The sequence below is a fragment of the Cibotium barometz genome, chromosome 32 (genome assembly GCF_041138505.1).
Source record: "Cibotium barometz isolate CiBa-2024 chromosome 32, ASM4113850v1, whole genome shotgun sequence".
In the NCBI taxonomy this organism is placed as follows: domain Eukaryota; kingdom Viridiplantae; phylum Streptophyta; class Polypodiopsida; order Cyatheales; family Cibotiaceae; genus Cibotium; species Cibotium barometz.
In genome coordinates, this window is record NC_141077.1 from 43,198,823 (window position 1) to 43,216,428 (window position 17,606).

Genomic DNA, 17,606 nt, shown 5'->3' on the forward strand with positions numbered 1-17,606 from the left:
ACAAAAGAAACAAGGGTGTTTCCCCGACAGCAGCGCCAAAAATGTTATGGGCTACCATACCTTCCAAGAAGGAACTCTAAGTATTCACCTTTGAAAGAAGCAATAGATCACAACCGTCATAGGAAACTTACCAATGCTTTGAGCTCATGTCCCTTGAGGTCTCCAAGCTCACTTTGAGAAGCTCCAGTCCTCCAAGCTTCATCTCAATGCTGTCACCATAGAGTTTCTCACACCACCACATAAGGCAATCTCTCTCTCTCACTTCTCTACACAAGCATACAAGCATAGAGAAGGCACATGCACTAGAGTACACTTTCACACTCTCTCTCAAAACAAGGCAAGAGCTCTCATAGCACAAAGGAGGATTGTGTCCATTTATTATGAGAAAATACCTTATATACAATTATTCACACTTGGACACCCAAAACTTACTAAGGCCTTGGGTGGCCAATATCTCATAATGTTACAACTTTTATAGTACCTTTGCATGACACTTATTAATGTCCTCAAATGGAGGAGCATAATTGTTAACCCTAATTGGGATTAACAGCTTGCCATGTGTAATACACTTGGATGTGCATTACACATGGCACCAATTAGTTAGCGCCATGTGTAATGCATGCCCAAGTATATCACACATGGTGGTTGCCACGTGTAATACCTGCTGAGCTTGGACATTACACGTGGCAAGCCATGTGGATTACGCAATGCCATGTGGCATGTGTCACATGCCATGCAAGCGCTCCCTCTCTTTCCTCAATTCACCCTCGCACCCCCTCTCCTCCCTCAATGTGCCCTCGTGCCTCCCTCTCCTCCTTCAACGTGCCCTCACGCCCCCCCTCTCCTCCTGAACGCATCCTCATGCGATCCCCTCTCCTGCTGAATGCATCCTCATGCGATCCCCTCTCTCTAGATATCTCAATCTCTATAGTTTGTCATGTGTGCTTTTGTCAAAACCACACCATCACTAAAGGAGCTAACCATGAAGTGCGTCATCTTACAAGGATACATGGCACTTAATGAGATGCACAAGGACTCAAACGATTTGGACTTGTACCAAGCTAGAGAGATTTTAAGGAACTTATTATGGCAATTCAAGAAAATAATGAAAGCAAAGGAGAATGACTTGCAGAAAGCGATAGATATATTCAAGCTCAAAAAATCGAGCGCAATTGCTTATTGGAGGACATACTAGTCATTAATGAAGAGAATGAGCAACTAATTAGTAATTCATCCCAGTCAATGGTTGCACATCACAGAGCCTAATGATTGGGTGTGTTTCCTAAGTATTAAATGTAGTAATAATGCTGGCGCACTACTTCATAATGCCAACTTCCTCAATGTACTTCTCGAGCTTTTTATAGCTTAATGTTGATTATGTTTCTCGATGTACATCTTATAAACCATGATTTGTTTATTGGCGAACACGGACAATGTTACTTAATTTTGACCATCCACCAATCATGTTGAGAGGTTTGATGGTAGGACCATTTTTTTATTTGATCCAATGATGATCTATGCCACAATGATTACAAGTTACATGTGGCATGCAAGAAGATGCAACTTGGGTGCCTAGAATGCTAGAAGATACAGCTTGAGAGAGGGAGATATTAGAGAGAGAGAGAGAAAGAGAGAGAGAGAGAGAGAGAGAGAGAGAGAGAGAGAGAGAGAGAGAGAGAGAGAGAGAGAGGAAAGAAAGAGGAGGGAGAGAGAGTGCTGGGAGGGAGAGAAGAGAGAGAAGAGAGAAAGAGGAGGGAGGGAGGGAGAAGAGGGGAGAGAAAGGAGGGAGGGAGAGAGGAGAGGGGAGAGGGGAGAGAGGAGAGAAAGAGAGAGAGAGAGAGAGAGAGAGAGAGAGAGAGGAGAGAGGAGAGAAAGAGGAGGGATCGAGAGAGAGAGAGAGAGAGAGAGAGAGAGAGAGAGAGAGAGAAGAGGGGAGTAATATTATATATATACATATATATATATCACAAGACTTGTTTTTTTTAGAATTAATATTTTTTAAAATTAATATTTTTTTAAAATAATGATTGCTTTAAAACAATCGAATTAAAAATGGCCAACTTATTTAAGAGTATTAATCACCATTCATTACTTGTGTACTTGGTATCTACTATGTCATTCTTACTTGTTCTTGTGTACTTTTTTGTTCCTCTTTACTACAATGAGTTGTACAATCACATTCCCATCTTCTAAGAAGAATCTAAGTTTCAACAATGGACGAGTTATCGTGAGTGCAAAGTTTTTTTACAAGAACAAGTAACTCCCCACTCATTCTATGGATTGCAAGCCATAGTAAATATTGGGTCCCAAGGGTTGCATATCCCTCTCGAGGCAACCTCTAATCATGAGGGGAAGAAGTTATATATACTTGAGGACTCTCTTTCAATCAATTACTCTGTAATACTTGATGCTTTGTTGAACTCAAATCCACAACCAATAGCCATCTTAGATAGCCCACCCAAAGGACTTCCAACTCAGACTAATGTGATAGATTTATGCAGCCCCTTTTAAGATAATAAACCGATGCATCATACTTATCCACTATTGCAAGAGGAGATGGTAAGACCATTTTGGAATACCTTTGGAGCATGAAGAAGGAAAACATATTAACAAAGATTTTGTTGAATGTCAAAGAGGTTATCAAGGCCATGGAGATTCCTAGGCAATATAATGGTGATATTGCATTTGAGTTCCCACCAACCGTGGGAGCACATTCAGGAATGGACTCCATAGTGCATAAGTATGATCCCCAGTGGTGGTCAAAGCCGTAAACCTCTAACATTAAATTCCCTAGAGTATGTCGGAGAAGCCATTGCCTAAGTAATTTAAAGTGTGTGAATGAACTTTGCACGTGTTTAAAGAACCACAAGGACCTGGTGTCAAATACATCACATTTTACTGGAAGCATGCTAAAGAAACCAACCCACTGGAGAGGAGTGGAGCAATGTGTCTAGAAAGCTATTTTGCCATTTTACTGCTCAGTGCTGATGATATGCATTGCTACATGCAATTGCTATATCTATCATGTGATGCCCTCCGACAAGACAATGAGTAGATTAATGATACCCATCAGTTTCCATCAACATAATGTACAGGCAGACACATCAAAGGCACTAACTGATAGGACAAGGCAAATGGTGTCCAGGGTGCTAAGGGTAGATCGTAATGCTGGGGCAAGGAAGCTACAAATATGTGTGGCCAAAGAAATTGTAATGGCAACACTAGTGCAAGAAGGTGGTTCCTCGCATTTCATTGGGAAACAACAATTCATCACAACATTGCAGAGGAGATGGGACCACTGGTAGAAGACAATTGATCAGCTAAGCTAGTTGGGCAATTATGTTTCTGTAAAAGAGTTATTAAAATCTAGATAAGTAAAGTGTACAATTTAATTTTTATGTTTTGGAGGTGCAGCCCAGCAAGGGTCTGCAAAGAAGATCTTTGGCTTGGATGCACTTTTGAAGCTGACGCAACAATGCACTTACGACTTCTTCCATGGAAACAAGTTCCTAGGTCAAGGGTCCTCATGTGAGAAGTGCTATGTTTTCAATACGTCCATCGTTGGACCCGCTTCAAGGTTGGATTTGGTGAATCGAATGCAACGAACTGCCTCTAGCAACCTGCGACATGTGTGGATACAGTTCAACCACACCCAACAAACATCAAATTGGCTGACCATGGCTTGTCATGTATATGATCCAAGGTAGCATATTCTCAATGTAGAGTATTAAGGTAGTTAGATCTGGTCAATTATGTTACCTCTTAAATGACTAGAGTTTTCACGCAACATGCAGGATCTTTTAACGATTGTGATATGTGAAATGAAAGAGAAGGATATGGAGGCCAATGTCTATTATACTAATGAAGTGATGGCCAACCATGGTTGTGAAAGGACATATTTCTTTGGTTTCATGGCAGACAAGACTCAAGCTAACTGGAATGCAGTTTGACATGTGTTCAATGGTGGGAAAAATAACATCCTGAGACAAATAGGGAGAGGTCTTGCCTATTTCATTGTGTGAGCAAATTATGGCTCATTAGACAATGGATGTGGTTCTGCCCTGACCATGTGCTTCATTGCTATATTGTGGACAACAACATATACCCAAATCCCAATCCACCACCCACCAAGATATGGCCAGTTTCTATAGGAAATAACCTCACAAACGAGGAGGTATATTCATTATGGGAAGGTGGATACCAGGTGAAGAGCAAGAATGCAAAAGGTGTTATGTCCACCCCACCGCGTATAGCAGTTGGGCTTCGAGGTTCTTTACAACTACAACTTCAAAAGAACCGCCCTATAGGTCCACTACTAACATAGAGGCTGATGGCTCAAGCATGCGAAATGGCATAAGAGTCAAGGATCACATCAATATCACTGAGGAAGCAACCAAAAAAATAAATTCCGCTTTGAAAATGAAAGCTACGGTGGTAGAGAATTGCAGAGAGTGGAGCGCAATTATGAAGTTTCTAGGATCGAATTGCACGGGGATGGTGCACACGTGGGAAAATATGATGTGCATGTGAAAGACGAATCTTGTTGTACATGTCCAGATTTTGCAAATAGAGAATCCAAGAAGAAGTCACATAGTGCATGCAAGCACTTGTACTTCATTTATTAGTGTGTGCTAGGCTTAAGCCAGAGCAAGAATATGTTCATCCACTAACCTATCCTCTCTAACATTGAGCTTTACAATGCATTGTCTCGTAGGAGAACCTACCCTAATTCAAAAAATTCAATGCATGGATAATCAGTTGACTTATAGTATTTTGGGACCTATGTAACCTTTGTGGAAGCAACCTCATTGTAGAGAGTTCAATTGTGCAATATGTTTCTCCCTCCCCCTCCCTTCATCTTCCCCCTCTCGCTATGGGTTGTGCATTTTCAACTAGGTCTGGTATTGTAGAATGTTGTCATGTATTAATGAATGGTATTCACGTTTTTTTAGGCTACGCGTAAACATGTAAATTGCATAGATAAAACCATAGAGATCGAATTAGAGAATTGCCATTGTATTGCTACTGTGTTCATGCTCAACTACAAAGTAGATAATGGTGGTTATGCTTCATGCACGTATGTGGGGATACGAAGAGGTCTGAGTGAATGCGAAACATGAAGAGTCATGGTTAAAGTGGATTCACATACTAATCTCTAAGAGCGCATACACATGGTATAATAAAAGTGCCCACTAACACCTGGCACACCCGGTGGGTCAGATTCCCAATCCGAAGATCAAACCCACATATGTGATATATGTACGCCAAAAATGAAATCCCATGAGGTATATGCTATATCATACAATATAAATATAAAGAACCATGAATCAAGAATGATGTCCACACTCCAAAACTACCACATAAGACTATGTATGAAGCTCCAACATCTGCATCATAGGCCAAAAATAGCCTATCACCATAAAGATATGTCAATGAAGAATCACCAACATCTGGAACATAAAAACATGTCGATCCTCTAGCTGGGACATATGCCAAGAAAGGCATACCACCAAAAGAATAAGTCAATGAAGCACATGGTCAAAGATCATCACCATAAAACCATGCCAAATAAGATCTAAGCATCTGCATCAAGAAAGCATGGATGGTTGGATCATTCTCCAAAGAAATCATCAAATCTGAATAATCCACCAAAGATACTAGATCAAGAGTATGATCCTCCACTAGAATATCATCTAAAGCATCATAGTAATCTAACTCGAACATAGCATCATAATAGATATCATCATCATCAAAAGAATGATCATCATGACTATGATCCACATAAATATCCTCCTGAAGAACATGTGTGTCACCAATCAAGGTGAGAAGAAAATCTGCTCGTTCCTCCCTATGCATTGCATAGCACAAAGAGAGTCTTCAAGAAATATATGTGCTCCAAGCATCAGAATATCCTCATCAAAGAGAATAAACACATAGAACCATAAATGATATATGTGTGCCAATAGCATAGGAAAATACATACTCCTGCTGCACCATATAATCCATAAGCATATGCGTGAATAACCATCATATGAAAGAGCATAGAAAAATCTCCAAGAATAACAGCATGCTTTGTTACCTATCATAGGAAACAAGCTGAATATATCTCATGTGAATATATGTAAACCCACTTTTGCATAGATAGGCAAATCAGCCCCATCATGCCTCATAAACAATGGAATAAGCCCTCTATCACAAGGAAAACTCCATCAACATGGATCCCATCATGCAAAGAACTATCATGAATATCATCATGGATCATCATAGCATCATCAAGAATAAAATCACAAGAAACAACATCATCATGGGAAACATCATTATCATGATGATCAAGAGAGTAAAAACTGCATAATCATTGCATCATCAACATGATCGACATGAAGATCAATATCATGTGAATCTGGAGAAGCATCAAATAAGAACATATCAATGTGATCATCACCATTACACATAATAGGCTCAATCAATGGAACCTCCAAATATGGATCATGTGTAGTAGACTCAATGTGAGTCTCCACACTCACATATGAAGAAGTGGATCACCATAAATAGAGTGAAAGATACTCATCATATCTGTATCAATATCAATACTAGCCAAAGCTAACTCCTCTAGATCATCATCAAGAATCAATGAGATAGTATCATCAACTACATCACCACTAGAAACAAGATCAAGAATCTGTATATCCGCATTGTCATCATGGATAGTCGTACTCCATATCATCATGGCATCCATCATGTACCATATCATCAATGCTCTCAAAAAGTCAGAACTATGCACTTCGACATATCTATCATCATGACTATCTACCAAACCGTGGGATCCATCCGATGAGAAGCTAGGTATATCCGAGAACTCCTCCTGGCACTTTTGGGCTTCTTGGTTCTCCCATGCAGTCTCAACTCTTACCATATCCATCCGGCTATCAAGGTCAACATCACTCTCATCATCACTATATCTGACTCACTCTCATAAACTTCCTCTAGCTCCTTTATGCTGATTGCAATATTTCTATCCTCCTCAAACTCGAACAAGACTTATGTCTATCCCTCTCACGATAGTCATATGCATCATCTAGGGTATCTGAAAAATCACATAGTTTGCTCCTGGCTTTCTCCAATTTTTTAGATGATGATGCTTTCCTCAAGGATTCAATGATACCATAAAACTCTTCCACTAAATCCACCATGCAATAATATTTGCACTTATCCCCTTTACGACATGGTGTATGCAACAATGTGCACTCGGATGCTCTATGATCTCTCTCTAAGCAAATTTCACATTTCTTTTTTTTTCTTCCCCATTGATCACGATAATAAAAAACGTGGGTGCTCACATTGGCCGCAAACGCGAGACACACGACAAGGAGAGCTTAGTGCTATACCAAGGTCCAAGCCATGGACAACACTCAGTTGCCTAGACTTCTCATCATCGCAACCTAATAATCCTGCATCAAACTTTGATTATCAATTATCTCTTCTCCCCATTGTGAAAAAGATTAATGGATTTTATGATTAAATTTGATCATTGTTATTCATGATGTACCATTAATGAAATGAATTAGAAAAACCTCTCTTCTTCAAACTTTGGTCCCAAATTTCGGATAAGCAGATGGTGAACGAGATCTAGACTCCGGAAGGCGTCGATGTATCAGGAACTCCGAAATCTGGACTCTCTCAATCTGCTTCCGGATAATGTCAGCACGCTAGTCAAAATGCGAACGCTACTGGGATATGAATGCCGTCGGGATTAGACCTCCATCCAGGCTGTGTTGGGCTGCTAGATATCCGGTTCAGGACCCCAAAGAGCTCGCGTCCCTTCCGGCTCTTTGTCAAATCAGGTTTGGAACAAACAAACCCTGAACACCACCTTCTTCTAATTGACTCCTTAATACCACCTTTTGCACCGGTCCCGTCATCCGATTGATGATGGACGTGCACAGTTGCGGCCTTCCACTCTCGCTCTAATCCGGTCCGATCCAGTTAAATCCGGATCAGATGTTGCGACTGCAGGCTCGAGTTGGGCCTGGGTCGGTCGGCGTCACCAATATCAGCGCGCTATTACGCTGCACACTGGCTCCTCCGTCAATGTTGAAGAGCCGATGTTGAAACAATCGAACATCAAACGAGTCAGCGCTGCAAAGGAAATGGTTTGCGCACAGGTAGATGATGCCAGCAGTAACAAGCACGTCCGGATGAGATCACGAGAAGGTGCCGAAGGCCTGCATGCCAGTGCTGGATCACCCGGCAGGTAGCCGGATCCAGATGACGTCATCAGAACATCCGACGCTCACCTGTCCACCGACGAGGACGGATCCGAATAACGTCATAGGCTGCTGATGCCATGGTCCATGCAGCGACGTCAGCGGTATTACGACGATCCCTTCACAATAATCGACCTCCTCTCTCCGATCGATCTGACACAAGGCAAGGTGACATGGGCGATGATCAACGTGTCGCCATGGATGATTCTACACAGGCGAGCAGCAGAGTATTACAGGCGACGCCCAAGTTACGTATGGTTAAACTACGGTGTGGACGGCTCTGATGCTTCATGGGTTTTTTATTCCAGCAAACTGCTACGTCAAACGATGTGCCGCCAGCAAAACTGAAAAATGTCACCTGCAACGGCCGTCATCACCCACTGAAAGCAAGGCTTCTGAGAATTCGACCAACTGCAAGTGTTTAGGCTACGCCTTATTAACATGTAAATTGCACAGATAAAACCATAGAGAATGAATCAGAAAATTGCCATTGTATTGCTATTGTGTTCATGCTCGAATACAAAGAAGATAATGGTGGTTATGCTTCATGCACGTATGTGGGGATACAAAGAGGTGTGAGTGAATGCAAAACGTGAAAAGTCATGGTTAAAATGGATTCACGTGCAAACATCTCTAAGAGTTCATACACATGGTATGATAAAGTTGCTCACTAACAATGTTACGAGCATTCATCTGTTTCAATTCCTGCAAGAGGAGAGGAGAGAGAGTGAAGGTGCTCCAATACATACACGCAATTCCCAAAAAAGTTCAAAATATACTTTTATTATTGTGGTGTAAAAATTCAAGAAAAGATGCCTTTATAATTAACATTAAAAAAAGATAAAAATTATTTTTTATTTTGTTTGTTGAAAAAGTAGAGTACACCTCTCCCACTGCTAAATATAGAGGTAAGCTTGAAAGCACTTTGTCAAACACCATTGCACCAAGCTTTGTTAATAGAGTACACCACCCTAAACCTTCTTTCATTTTATTTGTGATGACTTCATCAAATATTAGCATTGAAGTTGTTGCTGCATGTATCCAGAGAGAGGCCACCAAGTGGAGGTCAAGCAGAAGACCATAGATGGTGCACAAGCATGAAAAGGTCTCACATCCTTTCCACTTCCTGGTAATGATGATGCTATTTCTCAAGTTAAGTCCAAAGTAGTGGACTTAATTGTGATATAGCGAGCCCATGGTTTTATTGATAAATCGTCTGAGCGTGTCTTACTAGAGGAAGTATGGAAGGGTACAAACATCGTTCGCTTACTTTGTGCCTACACCTGGAGGACAAGCGAGGCCCATAGTAGTAAAGATAATGGTTTTCACATTTCTGTATTTAGAACCTGTACGTGAATGAACTTGGTTTTATTTTTAATTTAAAGCAATAACCTCGATGTAGAGGATGTCATGTTGTCATGTTTTTTTGTTTTCACTCCCTCTGGCTCACTATCACCCTCTCCCTCTCAAATAATTATGTCATGTTACTCTCTCTAACTGTCTTCACCCCTCTCTCTCTTCATGGAGAGGGGGAGGGTATCTTTTTTGAATCTGCTCACTTGATTCCCAAAAAACGCTCGCTAGAAAATGCTCGCCAAAAAAATCCCCCCTAGCAAATTCATGCCGGTTATGTTCTTGAAAGAACATGATATCATGATGCATCTCATGTACATATTCCCAAAGAAGTCTCCATTTGTCAAAGGAACACAAACCATGTACATTGTATGATACACATTTTATTGGCGCATTTATCATCATGAAGAGGAGAGAAAAAAGATGGTTAAGCAATCATCGTATCTATATCACCCTATAAAGCCCGAATGCCAACTTTCACGACATTAGACCAGAGCATACCAGCATCTATCTTGGCACAGGTAGATGCACAACCAGAAGATGAAGCACGAGTCTACGTAGAGGAAGGATCAGACCAATGACAGAGTTGTAACTAACATGGCCGTATAATCTTTTTGGCATTATGGGTTTTTCAGCCATCCTAGGTCGATGCACATCTATAGTAGCTTTGTCCTTAAGACATTTTTTTTGTATTGCCACTTACTGTGCTTGTTGGGACGCTAATTGTGGCTACACATCGCCTTTTCCTCTAATTTGTATACCAATCATGGGTCATGTTTAACCTAGTATCTTAGATGGTGGATCATTATCATTAACCAAAGCTATACCGGCGGCAAGGAATCAGCAACGAGTGTAATTTGACGATGGGGCAGTCATCTGCAAAGTGTCCAAATTTATGACATAAAAAACAAGCTCCTGCAAATGCACCCCATTTGAGCTCAAAACATTTTCACCCATGTGCACATCATCAACCTCCATACTTATCGATTCAAAGGTTGATTTATATGTGTTCCACAAAATGCAGAACTTATTACGATTACCCATGACATTAGGAGGGTAGATAACCATGCCAGATATGGAAGAGCATCACAGAAAATCACAGGGAAGCCGACCAACCAGACAACGATGTTATACAAGCACCTGATAGTCAGTAATAGTAGGGCTCCAAGGTAGCACACGGACCACCTGCTAACCATAGAATAAAAGAGACTTTTGAAATAACTACTCCTTGAAGTGAGGCTGCTTGAGCACCACTTCATAAAAACCCCAACCTGTATAGTAAACACCTTCTACATGTAAACCTACAAGCAATGTTTTCAACCACTGTCCAACATCCTCTGTAGAGGGTACCTCGCCCGAAAAGAAGAGGATCATAGCCTGTTCGGAGAACTTTTTTACTCTGGAGAGAATAGCATTCTTCGAGATAATACACTTCAAAAGTGGCAGATTAGGTCTAGACAAAAACCTCTTAAAGACACAGGTTGCTCGTCCTGTTTCCAAGACTTTACAATGCATTCATAGAGTCAAGAAACATGATCATTGTTGGATCGACAATACGCAACAATTAGAAAGGGAAGTTTATGGCTACTTCAACAACCTTTTTGTTGCTCCCAATGAAACAACTAGAAGAACTATTGATGCATGGCACCAATTTGTTGCAATGTGAACAGAATTCTGTCTTGCCACGCATCTGATTTGGAGGTTGAATTCACCATGGATGAATTACAACATGCATTGCACAATTTGGGCAAATGGAAATCCTCAGAGTGAGATGGCCTCAATAGAATTTTTTTTGGCTTTCTAGGATATGGTGAAATCTAAGTTGCCTTTCGTGATCAATTGTTGTTGGCATTCGAGCAGACTCCCTTCTTCTTGGAAAGAGGAATTGGTTCATTTACTTCTCAAAAAAAATATTTGTGAAAAGTTATCAGATTGGAGACCAATAACTCTTATGCCTGTGGTTTACAAACTCGTTGCAAAAATGTTGGTTAACCATTTGAAGAATATTTTATATGAGGGTCGACACCCTGCACAATATGGTTGTGCCTAGAAGGCAAATACTGGATAACATTACCAATGCTTACATCGTATTAGGGTCGACACCCTGCACAATATGGTTGTGCCTAGAAGGCAAATACTGGATAACATTACCAATGCTTACATCGGCATCGAATATGTCAAATATACTTAGCAAGATGTACTCATAATGCAGATGGACATAGAAAAAGCATTTGTGACACAATTCAATGCGAGTTTATTGCCAGTGTCATGCAAAATATGAACTTTGCAGCTAAGGTGAGAAATATTGTTTACTGGCTCTATGAAGGAGGACTTGCTCGATGTATATTACACAGGTCCTTTCGGATTTCTAGTCTCTAAGCAAATCAGTATGACAAGGATGCCCTCTCAATGCATTGCTCTATGCAATAACCACTCATCCTATGCTCTTATTATTGGATAAACTGCTTGCAAAGAACAAGCTACATGGCATACATATTTCGGATATAAATCACTTTGTTAGCCAAGCTTATGCAAATGACTCGTTTTTCTTTCCAAGGAACACCCAAGATGATGATAAAATAATTATGGACGCTTTGGACTTGTTGGTCTTGCAGCAAGCTTGAAAATCGATTTCGCTAAGTCCAAGCTTCTTCCGCTTAAGCAGTGTAATTGGCACTCCATTCTTTGGCCAGGCTAGATAATTTCCCCGGATCAAATAGTCAGACATCTTCTAGGGTATCCTCTGGGCTGGAATGCCTCTCTAAAGAGAGAACGACAATGGGTGTTGGACAAGCTCAATTTCAAACTTCAATATTGAAAATTATCGATACTTGGCCGTTGCATGTTAGATTGAGAATTGTGGAATCGATCCATTATAATGGCTTACATTCAATTTCACTTGCCTCTTGTTCCCTAGTCTTCTACTGATTTGGATACTTTCATGTATGCAACCTTAGCATGTTTGTGGTGTGTACTACGGTGGACAGAAAACCCATTAGGCTGCTTAAAGAGTCGTTGGTCTGTACTCCAAGAATGCATGGTGGCCTCAATATAATGAATTTACACTTTCATGCTATTGCAAGGAAAGCTTCTCTTCTTTTGAGTTCCTTGGAGCAAAAACAATCCTAGACTTTAATGTTATCAAGACTTGTTGCAACAATGAAAACTTCAACTTTTGGGCATTGGATGACCATCATGCTAAGGTTATATTTGGATGCTTACAAGGGCGCATTCGTGGATGCCCGTTCTCCACAAAACTGATCCACGACTGCCATATTCTTATGGCTCAAATAAAATGGTCTAGTAGACCGCCTAATCAAGGCGATTCTCTTCACAGATAGAGCATTCATTGGAGTCGTGCATTTCAACCTCTTGCTCTGTTATAGCTGAGGAAGGCCTATGATCTTTCTACCAAAGTAGTCAGATATGTTGAGAATGTATTGAATGACAATGGCTAAGTTCTTTCTTTTCCACAAGCTATGGCCCTTTACTATCTGTGTTTACATCATAGATTGATATGGCGAATCATAGCTTATTTATTGCATGATTTTCAGCCCGTTATCTCCTCTACAATTAAGTCATACCCTAGATGATTGGATTTTGGTGAGTCAAAATGAACACTGCCATCACGTGGTGCCTCTTTGCAATCTGACTGCAGCCTATGCATACAAATTGCTTCTTCCTCCTTGGATACAAGCTCACGGAAATTCATTATGGCACATTCACAGGCCTTCTAGGTGATGGAGGGTGGCTCTCTTGAAGATCTGGAAGAGTAGATTACCCCCCAAACAGAACTTCTTCTTTTGGAGATGCCTCGTCGGTGCCTTACAGGTTGCCAATTTTTTGGCTGAAATACGTATTGCTCCAGCATCTTGTAGAAGATGTTCACATCTACGTGAGAGTCTCTATCATCTTCTATGGTCCTACCCCCATTCCCGTGCACTTCTGGACAAATTGTCAGGACACCTTCGTCTCAAATTTGAGGGCAAAACTTTCGGAATATTCTTTTGGCTATTTGGCACCATTCCTCTTGCTCTGCCAGAATTTGATACTTTCATTGCATGGACCAAATTTTGGGCCTTATGGTCCATCTATCATGCAAGAAATCAGCTGATCTTTGCCACAAAAGATATTCCCCACATGTGCACAGACATATTTATAGTAGTGTTCACAACAACAAAACATATGCACATCTCACATATGAGTATTCACTCATATTTGAATATAAGCTCAAAAGTTGGTGCATAAGGCAATTGAAATATTATTTCAAGGTGATTTTGCTGAGTTTTGTTTTTACGCATGGGTCCATGACTTGCATGCTCTCTCCTACCACATGCTCTCTCTTCTAAAGGCGGCACAGCCGCTTTAACAACAATGCGGGAAACTAGTCCTATATCTACCACGTGGCAGGTCTAAGAGCTCCTCTCTAGCCACGTGTCACATGGTAGTAGTGTAATATCAAGAGGGCAGTGCGCAGGCTGCAGCAGCACACGGGTCAAGTACTAGTAGATATTGAGCAAGCTTACAAAACGTGCCGAAATAATCAGGAAGCTGGCTCCCTTGCCAATGCACGTAGCTGATGGAAGCTAAAGGAGTCCTCAAGAGAACACACTGGTGGGACTTCAGGGAACCGGCCCACTGGTGGGACAACCAAAACAGCAAAGTGAGGTTCCATCTGTGCTTTTTTTTTCAATACCAAAAAACTATCTAGATTCTGTCCATGTATGCTGATGTACAAGAAATCTATCTATGAGAACTCTATCTATTGACATGTGTTGTCTTGTGATCCATTGTATTTACATAGGCAAACCCAAGGGCCCCAGACTGAGAAACGGGGATGGTAGAACAAAAGGCAATGTTAAGGTATCAGGGGGACAGAGCAAGCCCAACCACCATATTCAAAAGCATTGCCAAGCTCAAGTGTCAAGTGCATCAACAGGAATCTCAAAATGACTACCCAAATAACAAAGAATCTCAGATAAATCCCTCTAAAAGCCTCATAAAAAATCATGCAGAAAAGAAGTGAGGCTGTCATAACCAATCTGGAGAGTGGAAATGCCATAAAGGCCCTGTAGCTGTATATGTGAAGAAAAGACCAGAGTCCCACTCTCTCATGAAGGAAGCTTTCCTGGCCACTTGGTAGCGCTCTGAGAAAATTTCAACATCTTCATGTGTCGTCCTCCTATTGGTGCCCTTAACGGCAACTTCAAGTTTTCTGTCAATGATATCTATAGTCAGCCAAGGTGGGCACAAAAGGACAGTGAGGCATTTTAAAATCCCCAACTACAGAGGTACAAATCCAACAAATTTCTTGTGAAAAAACAAGGAAAAGAAGTTCCTCTACAACGTGAGTACATGAGAAAAAGTGATGCATTGGAAAGTCTCACCTCTTATGTGTCGGCACTTCAAGAAAAGAATTATGAACTTTGACATGCGAATCTCAAAAATGGATCTGATGCAGCATTTTCCCTGTAGTTCCTGTAGATATCTACAATGTGTTTAAAGACGGTACATGCTTGCTCCATCCATTGATCAACCAAGTCTGCATAAGCGAGGGAAGAGAGAAACTTATTAGTGCAAGTACTAATGTTTTTTAAAAGTTACATAAACTTGGATGTTTTAGCAGCAATGCATTCTAGGTACGCAGGCAGAAATGAGGCATAAATTGTCAGCCTGTGGTTGCAGCCAATTTCTTTTTTTCAAAAGATTGTACTGTGTTTCAGCTATATTGAGAGTTATCTTTTTATGTGCTCATTTTTTGCTTGCCTTGCGCCTCCCCAATTTTGTCGAAGCCCTGCAGCTTAACAGAACGCCCATGCGAGTTGCACCGGGTTCTCAGTCGTGGAGAGGGAGAGCTTTTCCCTAATCGTTTTTGCAGCGGCTCAGCCTTTGAGATTGACAAGGAAAGCACATGTAAATGAAGCCCATCTACCAAACGTTGGAGTCCGAATTCAGTGCATGCCTGTCCGGGTTCGAGAGCTGCTTGTCATACTCCCAGTGCTGTGCAAGCAGTGCTCTGGGAATGCAACAAAGCAATGTGTACTCAGAGTGACAGGAGAAGGACCATATTATTCAATACTAACCTGCCCTTCTACTTCCGAAAGTTGGGCAGCGGTAGGCATGGCAGCCAACATTTTTCTCTCCACATGCAAAAAAACAAGATAGGTGAAGCACAGGCAGCCATGCTCCTTTACACGCAGAGATGGAATACCCTCGCCTGAGCCCTCTTCTGTCGGTGGTGGTGGGATCGCCCAGTGGCAAAGAGGCCCACCAGACCACCTGCACTCTCCTAACCCCAAGTCACGTACACAGACGTGGACATGGCTAATCCCAGATCTAATCCCTGATTGAGGTAGCAATCTTAAGAGTATATTTAGGGCACTAGCAGGCCCAGGCAAGGAAGTAGAAGCACATCCACATGGCTCAGCCAATAACCAGCCCATACACAGGAGTGTTTGGCCATCGCTTTTGTTACATGCACTGAGGTTGATTGTGATAACACACAACAGGGCCTTCTTTATACCTTTATGTGGTGAGAATCTTTAGCGTCCAATTCAGAGATTAGAGAGAAGAGAATGAGAGAGTGAAGTAGACGACACCTTATTGGGTCCCAAATACCCACTGAAGGCGCCCCCCCCCCCCCCCCCCCCCCCCCCCCCCCCCCCGCAAGTAGAGTATTTGCTTATATTATTCTTTGGAGAATGTTGTACAATGCCCGAGTAAACAAGCGATATGAATGCCCGATGCAAGGACGAGGAAGACCGTACGTCAGCTGAGTATCCACCAATCCAAAGGCTCTGCTGAAGACTCTTCAGGCCACTGATACAAGTCCAGATAGCTGTAGGACTGCACATATGCTGGCTGAATGTTGAAGAGGATCTTCCTTGATAGCCTGGAGATGATTCGACACTGAACTGCTCTCGTACTCTGCTGAATTATTGAATGCTGGAATGAGAATGGTGCGATTGCTTTTATATGCCCCTATGCTGCTGGTCGGCCAGCAGAAGCTGTCGGCCAATAGCAAAATGGACCCCAAAAAATGGCATTAAATGCTACACTTAATGTTGCACACGGAAAAAATGATGCTTGCACTGTCCTGCCTGACTGCAACACCTGGCCGACTAGAGCCTAACAAGCATAGGGCTGTCGGCTTTCTGTAAATGCTGGCTGATTGGCATATTAATGCCCCAATACTTAGTCGGCTGGCCCATGCTGCTGTCCAGGGCTGGGATTAGCCCTTGGAGAGGCCAATAAAACCAAGGGCTGGCGCATAGGCAAAGCCATGCTTTAGGCTTAATGCTGTTGATGCAAACCTACTTCTAGGGCTGGATCTGCATGCACTATCTGATGAATTCCCCAAGTGGGTTGAGAGAACTGACTCTTGAGTGGACTCTAAGGCTCAGAGATTGACCTACGTAGCTCCTGCCTGACTATCCCTGGACTGAGGGCTCACAATGGGGTCACGGCGTACAACAAATATTCCTACAAAAGGTACTACTTCTGTACAAAATGTTGCACTGATGATCATGCCAGTGTGTCACTGTGTACCCCAGTGCAAGGTGCACGTGCATAGTAGCCAAGAGTTTCATAAAAAAGGTTTTTGAAACGAGTTTCTAAACGTTTCATTGCGTATAAAAAAGGTTTCATAACCCGAGGGGGGGGGTGTAGTACCCAAAAACGGGGACCTTCAACAAGTTTTACACAACTTTATAAGACTTTCAACAAATAGCATGTCAACTCAAACTTACAGACTAACAAAATTGTAAATAAAAGCAAGACATTGCAATTTGCATATGTCAAACTGAAGTCTGAGACATGTTAAAACTTTAAAAAAAAATCTTTAAAAAAAACAACAGATTAAAAACTCGTTTCAAAAAAACCAAAACGTTTCGAAACATTTCGTACTTTCTGTGAAGTCTAAAACGTGTTTCATTGCTACTATGTGCACGTGACATTCCCTTCTGCTTAACTTGGCAGCAAGTTCAGGGC

General features: G+C 41.6%; 1 protein-coding gene across 3 annotated transcripts in view; it reads right to left on the reverse strand.

Moving 5' to 3' along the window:
• Nucleotides 1–14,366: 14,366 nt before the first annotated feature.
• Nucleotides 14,367–17,606, reverse strand: part of LOC147620222 (uncharacterized) — a 36,539-nt gene continuing 33,299 nt past the window's right edge. For 2 of the 3 annotated variants that reach the window (XR_015261755.1, XM_086772414.1), the window contains exons 8-9: nucleotides 15,005–15,159; nucleotides 14,367–14,832 (exon numbers count right to left, since the gene is read on the reverse strand). Coding sequence is in view for 2 of the 3 variants with exons in the window: in XM_086772414.1 (XP_086628540.1) it covers nucleotides 15,035–15,159 (125 nt within the window). In the remaining variant the exon portion in view is untranslated. Of the gene's footprint in view, nucleotides 14,846–15,004; nucleotides 15,160–17,606 lie in introns of all 3 variants that reach the window. The other variant, XM_086772415.1, reaches the window with a different exon arrangement.